This window comes from Poecilia formosa, unplaced genomic scaffold (genome assembly GCF_000485575.1).
Source record: "Poecilia formosa unplaced genomic scaffold, Poecilia_formosa-5.1.2 Scaffold1188, whole genome shotgun sequence".
In the NCBI taxonomy this organism is placed as follows: domain Eukaryota; kingdom Metazoa; phylum Chordata; class Actinopteri; order Cyprinodontiformes; family Poeciliidae; genus Poecilia; species Poecilia formosa.
In genome coordinates this window covers 794-19,919 of record NW_006801127.1, presented here as the reverse complement: position 1 = coordinate 19,919, position 19,126 = coordinate 794, and the positions used below count along the sequence as shown (strand labels likewise).

The 19,126-nt window shown below is 43.8% G+C and overlaps 1 protein-coding gene across 3 annotated transcripts in view; it reads right to left on the bottom strand.

The window, feature by feature from the left end:
* Window positions 1-17,458, bottom strand: part of tp53bp1 (tumor protein p53 binding protein, 1) — an 18,563-nt gene extending 1,105 nt beyond the window's left edge. The window contains exons 1-28 of one of the 3 annotated variants that reach the window (XM_016667500.1): window positions 17,416-17,458; window positions 16,976-17,194; window positions 15,978-16,056; window positions 15,808-15,892; window positions 15,216-15,283; window positions 15,044-15,127; window positions 14,833-14,887; window positions 14,363-14,532; window positions 14,156-14,282; window positions 13,321-13,418; window positions 13,079-13,251; window positions 11,742-12,531; window positions 10,430-10,546; window positions 10,191-10,337; window positions 10,046-10,115; window positions 9,710-9,790; window positions 9,314-9,587; window positions 8,716-8,784; window positions 8,487-8,639; window positions 7,732-7,952; window positions 6,251-6,406; window positions 4,498-4,895; window positions 4,071-4,262; window positions 2,698-2,877; window positions 1,252-1,440; window positions 1,071-1,165; window positions 530-726; window positions 135-271 (exon numbers count right to left, since the gene is read on the bottom strand). In XM_016667500.1, coding sequence (XP_016522986.1) covers window positions 135-271; window positions 530-726; window positions 1,071-1,165; window positions 1,252-1,440; window positions 2,698-2,877; window positions 4,071-4,262; window positions 4,498-4,895; window positions 6,251-6,406; window positions 7,732-7,952; window positions 8,487-8,639; window positions 8,716-8,784; window positions 9,314-9,587; window positions 9,710-9,790; window positions 10,046-10,115; window positions 10,191-10,337; window positions 10,430-10,546; window positions 11,742-12,531; window positions 13,079-13,251; window positions 13,321-13,418; window positions 14,156-14,282; window positions 14,363-14,532; window positions 14,833-14,887; window positions 15,044-15,127; window positions 15,216-15,283; window positions 15,808-15,892; window positions 15,978-16,056; window positions 16,976-17,155 — 4,585 coding nt within the window. In that variant the 5' untranslated portion in view covers window positions 17,156-17,194; window positions 17,416-17,458. Of the gene's footprint in view, window positions 1-134; window positions 272-529; window positions 727-1,070; window positions 1,166-1,251; window positions 1,441-2,697; window positions 2,878-4,070; window positions 4,263-4,497; window positions 4,896-6,250; window positions 6,407-7,731; window positions 7,953-8,486; window positions 8,640-8,715; window positions 8,785-9,313; window positions 9,588-9,709; window positions 9,791-10,045; window positions 10,116-10,190; window positions 10,338-10,429; window positions 10,547-11,741; window positions 12,532-13,078; window positions 13,252-13,320; window positions 13,419-14,155; window positions 14,283-14,362; window positions 14,533-14,832; window positions 14,888-15,043; window positions 15,128-15,215; window positions 15,284-15,807; window positions 15,893-15,977; window positions 16,057-16,975; window positions 17,258-17,415 lie in introns of those variants that run through there. The other 2 variants (XM_016667502.1, XM_016667503.1) reach the window with 2 other exon arrangements.
* Window positions 17,459-19,126: the final 1,668 nt, after the last annotated feature.

The window sequence follows — 19,126 nt, the reverse complement described above, 5'->3', positions numbered from 1 at the left end:
CCCAACGGTCGGCCATGATTAACCCAACGGTCGGCCATGTTCCACCCAACGGTCGGCCATGTTCCACCCCAACGGTCTGTCATGATTAACCCAACGGGCAGCCATGTTTTGGGATGTGGGTCTGGTTCCGGTACCGGATGCATCGCCGTCGGTCTGGGGCTGCCGTACGGATGAAGCTCCGCCCATCGTCACCAGCTGGGCCCACAACTCGTCTGGCTTCTTGGACACCAGGAGGACCCGGAGGGCTTTGAATGGGCTGCAGCGCGGATGCCTGAGTGAAAAAAAAACAATTCAAATCACCTGAAATGATGGAAGAAGAGGATTAGGGCCACTGAGAGAAACAGATTCTGACTTTAATTCTGAAAATTCTGACTTTTTCTGAGAAAAAGTCAGAATTCTGAGAAAAAGTCAAATTTTGAGTTAAGTCAGAATTTTGAGAGTAAAGTCAGATATTTTCCCCAGTGCATTAATCCTCTTCTGTCTGGAACAGAACCTGCGGCCCGGTTAAGCTGGCATGGCGGCGCCTCACCACTCCACGATGGCGTCGTCGGGGCCGACGCCGGCCGGCAGCAGGTAGTTCCTGTAGTTCAGCAGCTTGTTCTCTTTGCAGCAGTCACGCACCCAGATGTGGGAGACGCAGGGAACGCCGCTGGCCAAACACAGCAGGTACTTCCTGGTACGGCAGTGCTGGTCGGCGATGAGCAGGCTCTGATAGGCTGCCTTGCACTGAAAAAAACAAACAGGTCGAAACGAGTCAGAACTATGTGGTGGAGGTGAATTAGATCAAACTTTTCAAGATTTATTTGTCTCAAACTGTCACGACCTGGTGAGTCTCAACACTTATATTTTATAAAAGTTACATACCGCAGCTTTAAAGGTATAAAGTTCAGAAACAAAGGCGCGTCACAATGTTTGTATTTTGTTCCTCGTACTTGAATATTTTTATAAATTATAATTGCTTCAGGGTAACCCCAAACCTTTGAATAATATCTGCACTAACTGAATAAAAACATCGTTTTTGTTGTTTCTGTAGCATAAGGAGGAAAACTTGTTGATGTTTGAGTTCCTACCTGCTCCTCGTTGAAGTCGGGCAGGATGAAGCCGCCGCCGGCCTGCAGCTGGGACTCTGTGTACGGTTTGTTGTACGGACCCGTCTGGACGTAATCTGGACCGAGAACAAAACGTCATCAAAAAGAAGAAATCATCCAGGAAACAAAAAGCTTCCGGATCAGGAGCGCTGACGCAGCTCACCCTCGTCGTCGTCGCTGGTGACCTTGTTGGTCATCCGGTCGACCTCTGACGACGCCGTCAGCATGAAGGCGAAGCCCATGAACAGAGACGAGTTCTGGGGCAGCGGGCCGTGGGTCTCCACGACGTCGCTGGGCCGACCCGGCAGGTCCGAACCGCTGCCGGACGTGTTGCACAGGCTGAGCCGCTGGCCTGAAGAACGCCAGAGAGCAGAGAGCGTTACAGAGGAACAGGAAGGGCGGCCATTTTAAAACAGAATGAGCCAATCCCAGGATTCCTTCACGTTCTCCATGTCTGGATCTGAAACTGATGAACTCAAAGGTCTATAGAAGCTTTCTAGATCATTTTTAATGTGTAGAAGAAGAACATTTTTGGATGGATGGATGACGTTCGTGAAGTGGAGAGAATCTGGATGGATGGATTATTTTTTTTAAATAGATTGATGAATTGAAGGCCAAACAGATTCTATTTTATATTTTCAAATTTTTTAGATGTTGAGGCAAAAATCCTGAAGTTTCCTTCAAACATCCCATAATTCCAGGTGACGGGAAAACTGAAAAGAACAGTTCAGTAAACGAACAGTTTCATCCTGGTGAAACGAACAGTTCAGTAAACAAACAGTTCACTAAAATAAACGTTTTTAATCTGATCTTCTTTTCACCACCAAACGGATCCCGACAGGGTCAAAGGTCACAGACACCGGGTGAATTGCCCCTCCACCTGTGCACACACACCAATCGGCAGCTGGTTACCCGCTCAGCCTCAGCAGCAGCCGTCACTCAGGAGGATGGAGGCGCCGGGCCGAGAGCGGGCCGGATCGTCATGGTAACGGGTCACACAGAACAGGTTTCACAAACAATCAGGAATCAAAGCCTTTAAAACATCCTGATGGAGGGAGCTCAAGCAACCCTCAGAGAAATAAAACCCTAAAAGTCCTTCTGTAAAAGATTTTTATGAAAACGTTATAATATCATAATTTAAGTTAAAATCCCCAAAACAGAGAAGAGGACTAGGGCCAGCGAAGGACAAAAAGAAGAATTAAACTCGGATGTTTAAACTCAGGATGAAAGAAAAATAGTAAGAATTCTGAAAAAAAAAATAAATAAATAAAAAATCAGAATTCTGAGAAAAAAATAATTCTAAGAAAGAAAAATATCAGCATTTGGTGAAAAAAAGTCAAATCCAGAATTCTGAGATTAAAGTCAGAATTCTGAAAAAAAGACAAAATTCTGACAGGAAAAAAAGAAAAATTCAGATAAAAAAATTTAATTCTAAGATTGAAATCAGAATTCTTTTCGTCCTTCAGTGGCCCTAATCTTCTTGCGTCCAACAATTATTTTCCTCTCGTTAAAATCAAAATTTCATCCAGTGGATCCACGAAGCCCCGCCCTGTTTAAGCCCCTCCCCCAGTCAGTTCAGATCCAGGTCCAGGTGGGCGGAGCCCCGTACCAGCTCTGGCTCCTCCCCCTCTGCGCCCCCTCTTAGACGGCGTCTTGTTCTCCTCGGACGGAACCAGCTTCCTCTTGCCGGACGGGCCGGGGGTCCGGGCGCCGCCAGAGGAGCTGCGGCTGGGCGTGTTGGCGCCCCCGGGGGTTCCTCTGCGCCGCCTCTTCCCCTCCACCAGGTTATCTGAGGAACATAAAGGACTGAACTTTAACCACAGAACTTCAGTTTGACAACACTCTTCAGTGCAGACGCTGCTACCGACTCACACCTTCACAAAGAGCCACATTTCTGGAGAAAATGAATATTTATGCATTTGGGCCTTTCAACCACATGAAAACTTAGTTTAATATCACTGATATTTTCAAGAAATCACAGAAGTTTCTGGGTTTGAAAATGTTCAGAAATTTTCAACTTTTCAAACATTGAAATTTCAAAGATTTTTTCTTGAAAATTTCTGAGCTCAATCTAAACATTTCTGAGTTTTTTGTTGTTTTTTTAAGCACATTTTCAAACAGAAATGTCCTTTTTTTCTTTTTTTTAAAAATGTTACTTTCAAACTCAGAAATGTCTTTTCTACAAAAAACATGCAAGTTTTAGAAGTTGAACATTTTCAACTTCTGAAACTCAACTTTTCAAACTGAAATTTCACATTTTTTTTCCTCACTTTTTTTTTCCTATTTTAGATTAATTTAAAAATGTTAGTTTTTTCTAGCAAATTTAAAAAAATTTCAAATTGAAATTTCCATGATTTTTCCAGAAAACCTCTGAGATTAATCTCAAACTTGTTGACTTCTTTCTATAACAGGGGGGCCCAAAGCCGGTCCTCGAGGGCCGACATCCTGCACGTTTTAGTTCCCTCCCTGGCTGCAGTAACAACTTTTCAGCTTGTCATTGTTCCTCTAAGACCTTCTGATGAGCCATCATTTGATCCAGGTGCGTTAAACCAGGGAGAGAACTAAAACATGCAGGATGCATGCAGGGTGCCCAAAGTCGGCCCTCCAGGACCGACTTTGGGCACCCCTGTTCTAGAAAAATGTTGACTTTTCAAATACAGAAATTTTCTTATTCTTTTCTGGAAAATGTCAGATTTTGGGGGTAAATTTACAAATTTTTCTTTCTATCTACATTGCTCATACAATCAACATCATCTTGTGTTTTATGAACTTTATATGCTAATATATTATTTTAAAGTATTTATATATAAACCTGTCCACACAAATGAACCTTCTGGCCCCAAACAGGAAGTCATGGTTGTTTAGAAGTAATCTGATTGGCTGATACAGGTTTCAGTTTAGCGCTACACTGCCCCCTGTGGGTGTGGCATGTTTAAAGCAACGCTGTGTGGCGTATTGGCATGGGCTCCCAGCGTTTCGTACCCAGGCTGATGTCGGAGGCTTTGGTCAGCGGGGTGGTGGGCTCGTAGGGCCCCAGGCTGTGCTGCTCCCGCAGCTTGTTGCCCTGATCCAGGGACAGGATGACCGCGGTCCGGTTGTGCCACTGCCTCTGGCCGTCCTTCTCCACGCTGTAGAACAGATCCTGTCCTTCTGTTTTGTGGCCCTTAATGACCCCTGCAGAGGACAGGAGCACCATCACAAAAACAAATGTTTCTGGCTGTTAAATTGTCCCAGAAGTTATTGCCATAAAAGACAATATTGTTGTTTGACACTGTTTTCATGTAATATAATGGAAGATCAATAAACTCTAGTGGATATTTAAGACTCGGAACTGAAAGACATTTTGATATAAAAACAAATCTCCTCTGATGGATTAACGGCGAGGCAGCATCCTCCTCGTCTTCCTCACCGATGCTGAAGTACTCGTCCTCCAGCAGCGCCGTGACCTCCGTCTCCAGCGGGATGGGGTCGCACAGCAGGATGTCCTTCCCCGCCACCTCGCACTCGTAGCCATCGTCGAAGCGGAGCCGGAACCGGCTGTCGCCGGCGTCCTTCACGATGCGGCCAGAGTAGAAGTAGCCATTGGACGACCACTTGGCGACGACGCGCAGGCCGACGAAGCTGCTGCCGGCCGACGGCGCCGCCTCCGGCGACGAGCGCAGGGAGTCTGAGCGGGCGGGCGGGTCGGCGTCCGACGGGCTGGCGGGGAGCCGCGGCGGCAGCATGCAGGCGAACGGCTCGTCCTCAGAGGAGGAGTGAGTCTGGGCGAGAGCGCCGAGCCTCTGCAGCGGGCCGGCGCCGCCGCCCCTTTAAGAGACACAGAAACATAGTCAAACATCGTTCCTCTGAAGTTTCACCACCGGCCTTTTTGGAATCTCTCTAAGCCTTCATTGTGTAACTTTTAAAGAAAATATGTTTTTTACATATTTGTTAAAACTGTCACCATGTCGTTACGTTTAACTTCTTCTACCTCCTCCCGGAGCTTCTGCTGCCATCTGAAGAATCGCATCGCGCCCGACCAAAACAACCAATCACAGCCAGGAGGAGGGCCTTAGCGCTGTCAATCTACCTCATGTACACGCTGCTAAGTGTGCTAATGGCAGAGAAGCAATTTATCGTTGCATAAAAACCATTTATCTGCCATGATCGCTAACTAGCCTAGCATTCATGACAGCCTATGCTAGCTGCAGCGCAGCAGAGAACAAAAGGGAGAGATGATTGACAGCATTAAGCCCCGCCTCCTGGCTGTGATTGGTTGTTTCTAGTTAGTACTAGTAGTTACTTTTATGTAAATTGTCCATAAAGAAGTCTGCAGTCGTATTTAATTACAGCCATTAATAACCATAAAACATTTTAAAAATCTTTATTGATCATAAAATCTGCTGTCTGAGCGTCATTAGTCGGTTGATTTGTACTGATAGTTTTTTTTTCTATTTTTGCTTATTTAGTTATTCTGATGATTAATCATGTTAAAAAAATTTGTACAATCTGCAGATTTTTCATTTAAGCCTACAATGTTAAAAGGTGCAAATAAATCAATAATTTGTTTTATAAATATGAAATTAAACATATTTCCTAAAATGTAATAGTTCAGTCAAGACTTTTTATTGTAACCAGGTTAAAATTATTAGACAATTTTCTTCCAATGGAAAATGCAACATGCCATTAAAAGTACACAAAGTTTTTATGTTTATCCAAAGGCTGGAAAGTTAACTTTGTTCCACCAAAATCAGCTTTTAATTTAGAAAAATGGCTAAATAGAGCAAACATTTTGAAATAAAGCAACTTAAATCTGTTTTAACAACAGATTAAATATTTTCAATACAGCCTTAAATATGAGAAAACTAAATGCCTTTTAATTAATACAGATAAAATGCAAACATCCAGTTACATCTCTTCCTTACAATGTGAAAAAAAACATTTTTGAACATTTGGACACCACTGGTTTAAAAAAAAAAAAGTAATTTTCGTCACTGATATAAATTTTTGGGTTGTTTTGTTGATTTTTCCAATAAAACAAAGCAAACAGTTTGGTGATTCTCTGTGTGAGGCGTGTTAATTACAGAGTGTTAGTGAAGAACAGAAGGAAGTGAAGGGTTAACTCGAGGAGCGGCGGCGCAGCCTGCCCTCCTGCTGTGGGCGGAGCCTCAGGCCAGACTCACCTGGACGGGGAGGAGCGGGATGGAGGCCGGCCCCTTCGGGCCCTTCCTCTGGGGGTCAGCGGGACGAAGCTGCTGCCGCCTCTGCCCACAGTGACCACCGACCCCGCCCTTTGACCCCTGTGACCCCTCTGTGGATGCCCACCTCCCCTCCTGGGGCTGCAGACACACAGAGGGGACGAACGGAGTCGGACCGGCTGCACAGGCATCGACCCGAGTGGACGTCTTAAAGGGGCAGTATCGTGTTAAAGAAGCTTTTTTAAAGCTTTACATCATGTTTTAATGTTGCTTTGATTTTTTCATGCATGTTTGAGAAATCCTTTCATCTCCATGGCAACCATTCAGTGTGTAAAACGGCTGGGTGGATCTAGCCCCGCCTTCCAGGCGCAGCTCCTCCCCCTCTCAGCTCCTTTAGACTAGCCAGCAGCAATTAGCTCATTGTAGGAGCTACTTCTCTGGTAAAAACTTCGTTAAGGGTTAATAGAGGAGCCATGTTGGGATGACTTCCTGAAGGTGGAGTTCCAGGAGCTTCTTAAAGAGACAGAGGCCCAATTTCAAGTTTCTTTCAAGTCATATTTGACATGTATAGCATTTTGATATTCATGTTTAATGTTATTGTTTTTGTCCAGACAATTTGCACATGCGCATAACCCTGAAGGGAAAAAAGACGATTCTTCTACATGCCATCCGCAGCAGCCCTGCCACAGTAAAACGGTTCTGTTAAAATGAAACCTGGAGGTGAAGATATGATTAATGCAGTGCAGTGCGCCACAGCAGAGGGAAAATAATACAGAAAAACAACTAAAAATTACTGTATTCTTTCTTTTTCTTGTTCTTATGTGATCACTGTGTTAGATCAGCTACCGCTGCTATTAGCTAATCTAACACAGCAGTGGTTGATTAGCTAGTTTAAACTCCTGCTTTGCAGATGAGCTGTGGGAGTTGATGTTTAGGTCAGCTTTTTTATGTTTTAACTGAACCAGAAAACACCGAATTCCACATCACATCCACATGTTAAGATAATCAAAGTCAAGCTAGCATAACTGACCTTTCTTCTCCCTCACTATTTTAAAAAAAATCTTATCTAGTTGTGATAGCGTTGACCGTTTGTAGCAAAGCACTGCATCCCTTTTTCTTTTATATATCAGGCGTACATTTAAGATTTAGCATGTTATTTTAACAGCAGGTCAGCTAAAAACAATGCTAGCCATCGTTGGCTAGCAGGTTTTTGCGTGCCGTCACGCTGCAACACGTTTACATTACCTGAAAGTAATATGGTTACTTGATTGTGCTATAAAAAACCTGGGAGACGCGATACTGCCCCTTTAAACGGACCCAGACTGACGCCTGTGGCAGCCCGGACCAGGCGAAGGTCAATGAACCACCGAGAAATCAGGTTAGAAAGTCAGAAGAAGTGAAGGAGCGGCGGGTCTGCATGCAGGAAGAGGGCAGAACAGAGGAGGAGAACCGGGTCGGGGTGGTACCTGACGGATCGGAACCCCCTGCTGGGCGGCATGACGAAGTCTGGTCTGCTGGGGCCGGTGCTGCCGCTCGTCCCGCCGGAGCTGTGATGCAGGCTGGAGGCCTTGGAGGACAGGGAGCTGATGTCGCCAAGGTCACCGGAGGTCACGGAGCTGCTGCCGGTGCGGCACGGAGAAATGTCGCTGTCCAGAACCTGACAGTCCACCACAGGCTCCTCGCTCTCCTGACAACAAACAGGATGGGTCAAATACAGAGGGAATCTGGTGGATTTTTTCCTTCCACTCAACTTTCTATGAATATGCTTAAATGCACTCCAGCTTCTTCAGCAGAGAAGAAGCTGGAGTACATCTCTTCAGCAGAGATGTCCAGAAAAAGAGACCTTTTTCTGGACATCTGTCAGCCGTTTTCACCAGGACTGTTTACGTCCTAATATGGGCGTTAAAAGACATTTAATCAATTAAAATTATTTTTTTATGTAATATTCACATTTTCTTTGAATTCTGGTTTTTCATGACCGGTAAGGAATATTTATAAAAATAACACAATCCACCAAACGGAAACCAGTAAGGAGCCGTTTCTGTCCTACCATAACAAATGTAAACATGTGGAAGAAAACAAAGAAAAGAAGGAAGAAAAGGAAGGAAAGAAGGAAGCATCCGGCACCACGACCTCTGAACTCTTCCAGTAAACTTAAACATTTGGCACCAGATCCAATCAGAACCGGTGCCAGCCCCCAGTGACCTCTGACCCCCGGTACCTCTGTGACCCTGCGGTCCACCTCCCTGCCGTCCTCGTAGTAAACGTCTGTGATGATCCGCGTCACGGTGGTCCGGACCTCCTGGATGGTGCGGACGTGCCGGCGGTGGGCCGGCACCGCGGTTCTCCTGAACGACGGCGTCTCCGGCTCGCCCTTCAGAGACGAACGCAAAGAGTTAAAGAGAGCGACGCACTTCCTGTCAACCATCAGGGCGATGGCGAATCCGTACCCGGCCGCCAGGAGAGCGAGGGCCCAACCCGTCCACACCGGGCTGCTGGGAGGCGATCCGCTGCCGGGCCTGAAAGACACCAGAGGTTCTGATGAGTCCGACTCCGATAAACCGAACCTCCAGCACACAACAGATCCCACAATAAATAAACACAACAATCCGCTCAATGATGCAGCTAACTCTGTTGCTGCTGCATTTTTCCTTCCACACAACTTTCTATAAATATGCAGCACCGCAGCTTCTTTAGCAGAGACGTTCTTCTGGACTGGGAGGAATAAAAAAGGAGCAAAGGTATAAAAAAAAAGGAAAGAAGGAAGGAAGGAAGAAAGGAAGGTAAAAAAGAGGAAAGTAGGAAAGAAAGAATGTATAAAAAGGAAGTAAGGAATTTGAGAGGTGAAGGAAGGAGACATAAAAAGGAAGTATAGAATAAATTAAGGGAAGGAACGAAAGGAAGTTAAGTTATACAAAGAAAGGAAAAATCAAAGAAGGGCAAACGTCAGTCCTACACCTTATCAAATCCCCCATCACCAGCCCTCCACCACCGTGCTGTATGTGTTTTGATCCAGGTCCTCTCTGTTCTCCATCAGGTCCAGCTCACCTTGCTGGACGGAGTCGCAGCGTTGGGGCCGTCAGGCGTCTTCAGGGCCTCCTTCTGCCCCCCCTCCACGCCGGTCGGAGGACGGAGGTCCGGAGCTTCTGCCGGCTCTCGCCTCTTCCCGGCCGGCTCCGCAGGAACGCCGGCATCTTTAAGGTTGTTCTGCGGCGCTGACGACACGTCTGGCTGCGACGGCTCTGATTGGCTGTTTGGGAGGCTGTTGCATCCCAGCGGGGAAACCTGGGAGCTCCTCTGTGGCGAGGCGAACAGTTTCCCCCTGAAACAGACAAACGAAGCTGTGAGCGAAGCTTCACGACTGAACGGCGTTCCTCAGGGATGTGTGCTCAGTCCTCTGTTCTGTCGACGTTTCAGCCAAATTTATCCAAAAACCTTTCTTACCTGATGACGGCATTGTTTCCAGGGTCATCCTCCGCCCCCTGCTGTCGGTGAGCCTGCCGAACCCGAGTGAACACCGACGGGCTGCAAATACACACAATAAACCCAAATCAGTTCTGTTTGGGGTCAAACCAGCAGCTAAACATGGTTTCCTCAGAAACACGGAAGGATGGCAGGAAGGAAGTGATTTTTTCTGTCCTTCTCTAGACCTAAAACACTCAGTTTCTCTGCAGGGGCTCTGATATCAATTCTCCGTCTCAGACCTCAGCTCTGCTCCGTGTGCCGCTAGCATGAAGGGTTTCACTTCAGAGAGAAGTCAGGGTCAGAGAGCCCCGTTACCTGGTTACAGCCGTGGAAACTGTCGTAACCGCGGCGACCGACTCTTCCTCCTCCTCCGACAGCGCCGGCTCTAAACAGAAGAGTCATGTGAGTCAGACGGCGACAGGAAGTCTGGCGGCGTGCGGCCGGAGAGGCGGGCTCTTACTCTGCAGGCTGAAGCGTTCGGAGCCGCCCTCCTCCACCGGCGTCACCAGCTTCATCCTCAGGCTCAGCTTCCCGTCTTCCCCGTCAGCCGCCGCCTCCGCCGCGTCGTCGCCCGCACCACACGGCTTCTCCGAAAACGGAGTAATCTCTGCGCAAAAATAAAATGAAATTTAAAAAGAAAACGTAGAAACAAACCTTGCAGATCCTGTCTGACACGTTTTCCCGGTTTGGAAACCCCACCGATGGGCGTGCTGTGTCTGAGCGTCTGCTTCAGCTGGCTGACCGGCGGCGGCGTCGACCCCACGGCTGGACCAATCAGCTCGCCCTCTTTAGGAAGAGTGAAGTGGAAAGAAATGTCTGTGGCAGAAAGGAAGACACCAGCTGAGAGGAGCGGGAAGCAAAAAACCAACATACAAAAAACCATCAAAGACCAAATATAAGGGAAATGGAATTGGTAGTGATTTGAAAAAGTATTCACGCAACTTTTTCAATGTACTTCAGTACATGGCACTGAGATTTTTGTTTATTTTTAAAAAATTTTATCAATAAAAAATCTGTAAAATTTATTCTGCTCATAAAAAATAAAAAATAAAATAAAATTCAAGCATAATTTCTAGTCATCTTTCCAACCCGCCAAGGAAAGACAGAAGTCCATGCACAACCCGTCTCAAGCCAACTATATTCATGAGTTGGGTCCAAAAAGCCCCATGTAGTACGTTGAACACAATTTCCCTCTAAAACCCATTTATGATTTAAATCTTGTCAGAATTAAATGTAAACATTGTGCAAGTTTGAGTTTATTAATCTAAATCTGATCTCTAAAGGACAAACAACAGCTAAAACGTTCAGGTCAAAGTTCATATTTAGCCCTGTAATATGGAGCCAAACTGGGGCCAAAAGTTTGTTTAAAAAAAAAAGAAGAAAAAAATCATTTGAAATTGGAAATAAAAACGTTTACATGGCTGAAAAACGCATCACGATATAAGCATTTCACATCCTTTTATATCAATAATTACCGATTAGTTTTTTGTTTTAAATATCTGAAATATTGCCACACCAGTGGCAGGACCCTTCGTGTTTTATCCAGTTTTCTTTCCACATCGTTATTTTTCACTTTTAAGCAGTTATGAGGCAAAGTGGGGAGACTTGGAACTGCTGCTGCGCCAGTTCATCACCAGGTTGTTGCTAGGTAACCAAAGAACAAGCAAGTTGCTAGGTAACCAAAGAGTGAGTTAGTCGATTCCACCAACTTTGCTAAGCTAGCTGTGAGAATTCGAGCAGCCAATGTCTTTCCTCTGCCTACGTCTCCCAGAATGCTGTGCGGTTCTGGATCACAGTTCAGTGAATATCCAAAATACTGAATATTCTATCAGATGTATTATTTATTGATATTGATCACGTGTCAATCGCGATATACATTGTTATTGATTTATTGTCCGACCCTGATTATCGATAGCAACTAAAATAAAACTCCTAAATTATTTTCCAGCCACATCATCCAGCCCTAAAAAACTTTTGAAGACTTTTTTACGTGAATAAACGCAGCGCTAACCTCCAGAGCTGTCACTCAGGCTCTTGTCTTTGACGCCCTCCATTTCTCGCCCGCCCAGGGCGTCCTCCGCTCTCTCTTCCTGGGTCTGCTGCCGGTGGCCGTTAGCCGTGGCGACCCCTTTGGCTCCGTCGCCCTCGGAAACGCTGGACTCCGGCTGCAAGTTTCTGTCTTTCTCTCCGTCGGTTGCCAAGACGACGCTGTCCTGGATCTCCTCCTCCATTGGCTCCGGAGACATCAGCTGACTCTCGGAGAGGACCAGCGCCATCGCTGAGGCGCCACCGGTGTTCTCCTCCTTCATGACATCCTCCTCCTCTTCCTCACAGTCGTCCATCTTGTTTTTGTCCGTCGAATGGTTCTGTTCTGCCGTTTCTCCTGAACTGGAGGCGTGTGATGCTGCCGTGGTGCTGCACGGCGTCTCCTGCACGCAGCTGTTCGCCGCCAAGTCAGAGTGGTTAGCGTTGCTGCTTTCGTTCACATTTGTCTCTGCTTCCTGTTGCTGCCTGTCGGACTCGTGCGGCAGGTCCGGTTCAGTCCGGTCGGGTTGGTGTGACTCCTCCGGAGCCGCGGCGTCGCTGGTATCGACACCTGGCGGCTCTTCCAGCTCGTCTATCTGCGTGTCCTGACTGTCCTGACTGTCCTCCTCCACCAGAACCGGGTCGCCGCTATCGGCGTTCACAGAAAGCTGCAGCGCAGGGGAAAACGGAGCCGACTCCCGGAGCGAAGACTGAGTCTCAGAAGGCAACGGAGGAGACTTCCTGGCTTCTTGGCTCTGTGTGGGAACAAAAACATCCTGAAACAAAGAGAAAGGTCTGGATGGTGAAACCGACTCATTAAAATGAGCAGTGAGTGTTGCTGCTTTCGTTCTTAACGGGCCAGTGTTGAGTTTTTTCCTTTTTATAGCACATTCAAGTAACTATGCTAACTTCAGTTGTTAAAAAATGCTACATATATCAAATATGACTCAGATTAAATCTGACTTCCTAATTCAACGCCTAGAAATTGGGCCTCTGTCTCTTTAAAAACTCCTGCTCTTTCTGGAGCTCCGCCTTCAGAGGTCATCCCAACATGGCTCCTCTATTAATCCTTCAACAACATTTTTACCACTGACAAGCAGCTCAGCAGGTGTTTGCTAACTGCTGCAGACTAGTGTGTCTCTGTTCGGTGAGTTTTTGGTTAAAACTTGTTTGTTCTTCATTCAGTGGGTAGAAAATCCAGAAATTTTACTCAAGTAAGAGTAAAAAGTAAAGCGCAGTAAAAATACTTCTAAAAGGACAATTTTTTGAAAAAGTTACTCCAATCAATGTAACTAATTATTGCCCAACTCTGTTAATACGTACATGAGAGAGCCCTGGCTGTGACGGCACAGGCAGCGCTCGCTCTGGACCAGAGGCATTCTGGGAGACCGGAGCAGAGGTAGGTGAGTGTGGCCTCGAGGCGGCGTCTGTTTCCATCGGCTCGTCCTGCGCCGCCGCTCGCTCCTCCGGCGGAAGCGAGGTGTCCATGGGTTCCTCTGCACACATTCAGCTCATTAGAGCCGTTTCTAATTCGCTCACCGGCCGGTTTAAATTCACTCACTCACCGTCGCGTTCGTTTTCCGCTTCGGTCGGCGAGCTTGCAATGATTAAAGGAGTGTGGGGGAAGTTGTCCGGCGTTGGGGCGACGTAGTCAACGGAGCTCCTGGGCAAACAGAACCAAACAACAATCAATCAATCAAGTTAATTTGTGTAGCATGTTTCAGCAACAAGGCAGTTCAAAGTGCTTCACATCATAAAAACACAAAAAAAGAGTCATAAAAAGTCTTAAAATCATCATACAGCCACCAATTTGAGAACAAAGATAAATAATTTCAGCCCTAATAGAAATATAACAAAGACCCAAACTTTCTCTTTTGATCATTTTTTCCATATTTGATCATTTTTTTTCCATAATCAGATTAATAATTGGAATATTAGGAGATTTTCCAGAATTAGAACCAGGTAAAACTAAAACACTTGAGGAGTTCAACACATTTACAAAAAAAGTTTGTTTTTATTTAAAATGTAACGTATTTATTTTTTTACAGAGTTTAGCTTCATTACTGCTCTGGGTGTTTTTGAGTCTGTGTGCTCTGGATAGCAATTAATCGATTACTAAAACTGTTGATGATTATTTTAAAGATTGATTAATTGCGGTTAATTGAATTTATTCCAACTGATTCAATTAATCCCGATTTATTGGATTAATTCCAATTAATTTGATTAATCATGATTGTTACAATTAATTGTGATCGTTTTAAAAAATTGCAACTATTTCAATTAATCACGATTAATTGGATGAATTATTTCAGCCCTGATATAGTAATTTTTTCAGGATTTGTAATCCCTTACTTTGCTCTTTACTTGAAAAAAGTAATCAGATTACTGCTGGTGACTCACTGGGACAGACTCTCCTGGACCAGCGTTCCCTGTCCGGACAGATGCAGCAGCTGCAGGCTGTGGGCCGGCGTGGAGGTGGGCCGAGCCGGCTGCTCCGGTTCCGACACCGTGCTGTCCACAGCGGCGCCTGAGAGGTTTCAACGTGACGCAGTTATTTACCAGTTCTTCTCGCTCCCTGCAGAAAAGCAGCTCGCCAAACGGACATACCTGACTTGTCGGCGTCGAACAGATCTTCCTGTGAGGACAGAACATCGCAGTCCTGCTGGTCCGGCTCCTCGGACTCCTGCAGGTTCTGGGAGTGCAGCAGAACCTGGACGGTCAGCTGGCGACCCGACTGGCCCACGGACTCGGAGGAGCTGCTGGAGCTAACCTCCGACCTGCAGGAGAGCAACGTTTATCAGACAGCACTAAACTTAGATGTGGTGTCCCTCAGGGCTCCGCTTTTAGTTTACGCCTTCTTAAACATTTTATTAATGTAATACAGCTACATTTTGCACCATAATTTGCATAATGCTAACATGCTAAACCAAAACATTAGCTCCACTATTGGCGGATTAGCAGAAGTGCTAACCACCGGTTAGCATTTGAAGAAGCTAAAAATAAATGCTAAAATCTTATCTCAAAGCTTAACAGCTTTTAATCTGCTTAATTTAAGTTTATTTTAAAAAATTATTTACCTCACTGCTTTGTTATCTTGATGCGCCAAAGTTTTGAGGGCAACACTTTGCTGCTCTGAAATTAAAAAGAACAAAAACACACAGATGTTGGCCTGATGAGTGTCAACACTGTTAGCATGCAATAAAACATTTTCATCTGGCAGCAGAAACAGGAAATACATGTAAATGTGATAATTTCCTGCTTTAAAATAAGAGCTGTTTTGGTTTTTACTTTCAGAGCGATGGCCCGGGTCTCCGCCAGCTTCAAGGTCCTGACTCTGTGAGAGCTCCAGAAACCCAAACTGAGACGATCCACCTGGAAACATACAGAAGGAGCTGATATGACGCAGAAGGACAGAAAATATTTAGTTTAAACTTCAGCCTTTAGCAGGAGGAACACCGACCGTCAGACTGAACACAGTTAGTCGTAGAATCGGCTCCAGGATCCATTTCAGAATCCTCAGGTACAAACCTGGAGAGTTCAATGGAAAAAAACGTTGTTATTTCACTGGATGGATAGAAGGAAGGAAGGATAAAAGAGAGGAAGAAAAACAGAAAAAAGAAAGAAAAGAGGGAAGGGAGGAAGAGAAGAAACAAAGAAAGGAATGAAACATTTTAATGAAAATAAAAACTGTAAATATTTCCTCCATTTTCTATCTTTTTCTTTGAAGTTGAATCGTTTCCTCCAGAGAAACTGCATGATTTATTGATAATATAAATAAAATCTGTTCTCTTTTTCCCACTCAGGTGAATAAACTTTGCTGTCACCAGCAGGTGGCGCCACTGCAGCGGAAAAAAGTTGACTCTTACAGAGAAAAAAAAAAAAAAACATCCTAACATCTGAACTGGTCCATCATGTAACTGGAAACCAGCAGCACCAGTTCATAAACATTCAGTACTTTCCTCCACCCTTATTTATTTCACTTTTATTAAAGTTCCCATTTAATATTTCACTAAATGTGACCTGAACCAGGACAGGAAGCAGGGTGTACTCACTTTTTCTTGGTGGGATGTGGACAGACGTTGATAACTTGACTCTCCTCCTGCAGTGGCGAGCTGGGGTCGGCTGCAGCTACGACCTCTGAACCAAAAAAACAAAAGATTTTTAAAACTTTACAGGTGAGATTAAAATGCAAACATAGTAAAATATGGATTATTTTACTTACCTGGTTCTGCCTGGTTGTTACTCTCTGATTGGCTGTCGATTTGGGAGCATCTACTTCCTGGTGGTGATGATATTAGTTCCTGGAAAAGAAAAATAACAACTTTAGTTTTAAAAAAAAAAACAATAATAAATAAATAAATAAATCATCAAAATGTCAAAAACTGCTTTAAATAAGCACTTTATTTATTCCTCTAAATTTATGTATTACTACCTTTTAAAGGCAAAAAGTGGGAACAGCTACTTTTTACTTTTACTTAAGTAATTTTACTATAAAGTATTTCTACTCTTACTTGAGTAAAACTTCTGGATTTTCTACCCACTGAATGAAAAACAAACATGTTTTAACCAAAATTCACCAGAAACAGAAACAAACCTGCAGTTTTTGTTAAAGTTTCATACGTTTTTTTTTAATTGATAGAAACTGATTTGGAATTTTTTTCTTTTTCCTGATTTTGTTATTTTTTTGTTACTTATATGAATTATTGTAATCTTGGTCCTTTTCCAATTAACTTTATATTTTGGTCCATCTAATAATGATGTCATTTTTAAATATTAAATGATTGATCATTTGATCAGTAACTCAGAACTTGAGAAGACTTTTCACCAAATACTTTTTTGACTTTTGAGTCATTTCTTGGACTGATACTTTTTACTTTTACTTGAGTAAATATATTTTGAAGTAATTTTACTCTTACTCGAGTAAAATATTGGGGTTCTCTGCCTCTGATTAAATATGATGGATATGGAGTAAATGCTTGTAGTTGTTGGGATGCCGCTAGGATACTAACTAGTAAAGAAGGATTTGTAACAGGAAATAAACAGAAAATAAAGTAATTACTATTAAAAAGTTGCGGGAAAATACCTAAACATGTTCCATACTGAGATATAGCTATGATACTACTTCTTTTTAAATGGTGTGGTAATATTTTTTTTTATCCTAATGTATTTATTTTTCAATCTGACTGAAATAAACCAGCAGCTTTTAAAGATCCATCTCACCAGAACCGGGCTGCGGGCGGCCGGTTGCAGGCTGGACAGGCGGCGGGCCAGCAGCGCCCGGTAGCTGCTCTCCGGGTCGTCCTCCAGACCGACGCTGTCCGGCTGGGAATCTTCCACTATCAGGCACGGGTTCTCCGGCTGAGGCAGGCTGGAGTCCAGTTCGCTTCCACCGGGATCCATGAGGTCAGGCCGAGGGCAGGAGACGGAGACTGTTGTGAGCTAACCAAGCCAGAAGAGAGACAACAAAGCGAGCGGCATGTGAGACCCCAGCCGACTACTGCTGCCTGAGCCCACCGGTGTTAGCATGTTAGCCTCAGCTACAAGCTAATGGCTAATGCTCCGCCCATCAACATTTCAGGTTTTGTCTGGTTACAATCCCAGTGAAAATCACATTAACAGGGAAGGGAAATCACTGCAAACTGCACCACCTTTATACTTACCTAAAGAGCTCAAAAGTATTAAAATATTGATTCATATATTCCTTTAAAAAATCATTATAGATCTTCTTCCAAAACAGAAACACCCACTTCAGCTCGCTTAGTCGCGGTAAAAATTTAACAAAAGCGATTTCATTGGTTTAACGACACTGACGTCACAAAACGTCGATTAGTTTTATGGTTGCCAGGCGTTTTTAGATTTAAACGCGTTATTGAGGCGTCAGTCTGAGAAAGTATGGGAATGATTGCATTTTTTACAATCGCATTTTACTTTTTGACTTTCCGAGTGATGGCATCCTCAACTCAAATATAAAACAAGCCTTTCTACTGTTTCACTTTTAAAATAATTCATGTTATAAAGTGATTCATGTTTGCCACTTTGCCTTAGGATCTGCATCCAGCGTTGGACTCCCCAGTTCTTACATTTCCAAGAAATAAACATTTTTAAATGAAGCAGATTTAATCTAGATGACAAACAAGCAGTAAAATGTTTCTATACCACTCAGAAAATTTAAACCTGTGTTTTGTTTCATGATTTCTAGGAGCTACAGTTAAGAACAAATTACTATTCAAGCTGTTAAAGGTTAATATTTTGACCTCAAAAGTTTAATTTTTTTTTAAAAAAAGTTAATATGTAGAAATTTGGGCCTATTTCCACAGTCATGTGAATTTGTACACAGAAATTTTTTGAAAGTTAAAGATTTAAGCATTTTTTTCCCTGTTTTTATGCAATTGTTTCCAGACAAATTTCAATAATAATGATCATTATCAATAATTTTTAATGTTGATAATAATAATTATCAACATTAAAAAGCAATTAAAATGTAGAAAAGTAGCATTTATACACCAGCAAAAACCTTTAAGCATCATCTCTGAAGGGATTTTTTTTTGTCGTTTTTAATACTTTACTTCTTCCTTTTTACTCCATTTGTGGTTTCAGTCATTTTAATAAAGGTTTTTAACTAATACTTGAGTTTTAATTTAGCAGATATGCAAAGAAAAGTCATAAAATACATCAAAAAGTCTAACAAAGCAATGATAAGGATGCAGCAAAGTATAAAGAATAACTTGGAGGCTCAAAGTGTTTTTAAATGAGAGGGTGTTTCAAGGTTTTACATGTTATACTGCAGAGTTCTGCACCTGCTGAGATGAATCATGTAAAGAAAAATAGAAATCTGGGGCGCTCGCTGCACACTGGGATCTCTGAGACCTCCATCGGATCCCTGAGGGGTTTGGAAGGACTCATTTAAAATCAGATATAGGTTAACTTCCTCCCTGAAATCACCCTCAGCATGGAGCTGCAGAGGTTTTTTATTCCTGTTCTCATTATATCCAGCTGTTATTGCCTCCGATCCTCCCCCCTTATCACCATCAGTTATAAATCTTAATGGCGGATTTGTAGAAACGTTTCTTTTCTCCTTATCAAACAAGCTAAACGCTAAAATTGCGCGTTCATGTTTGAGCCTCAGCAGATCCAATCACTCTGTTGTGCTGATTTAGATCTTAGATTAGATGCATTTTGTAATTTGCAGGTTTGAGCAGCACTTTGTCATCATCATCATCATCATCATCATGATTTTTTTACAGCCTCTGTTTCCATGGAGACTAAATATTCCTGTAGCACAGCAGCAGAAGCTCATGTAGATCACAGAGGTTTCTGGTGGCGAGACAATAAAAAGTGGTTCTGGTCTGACTGACTGAGGCTGCTGGAAAG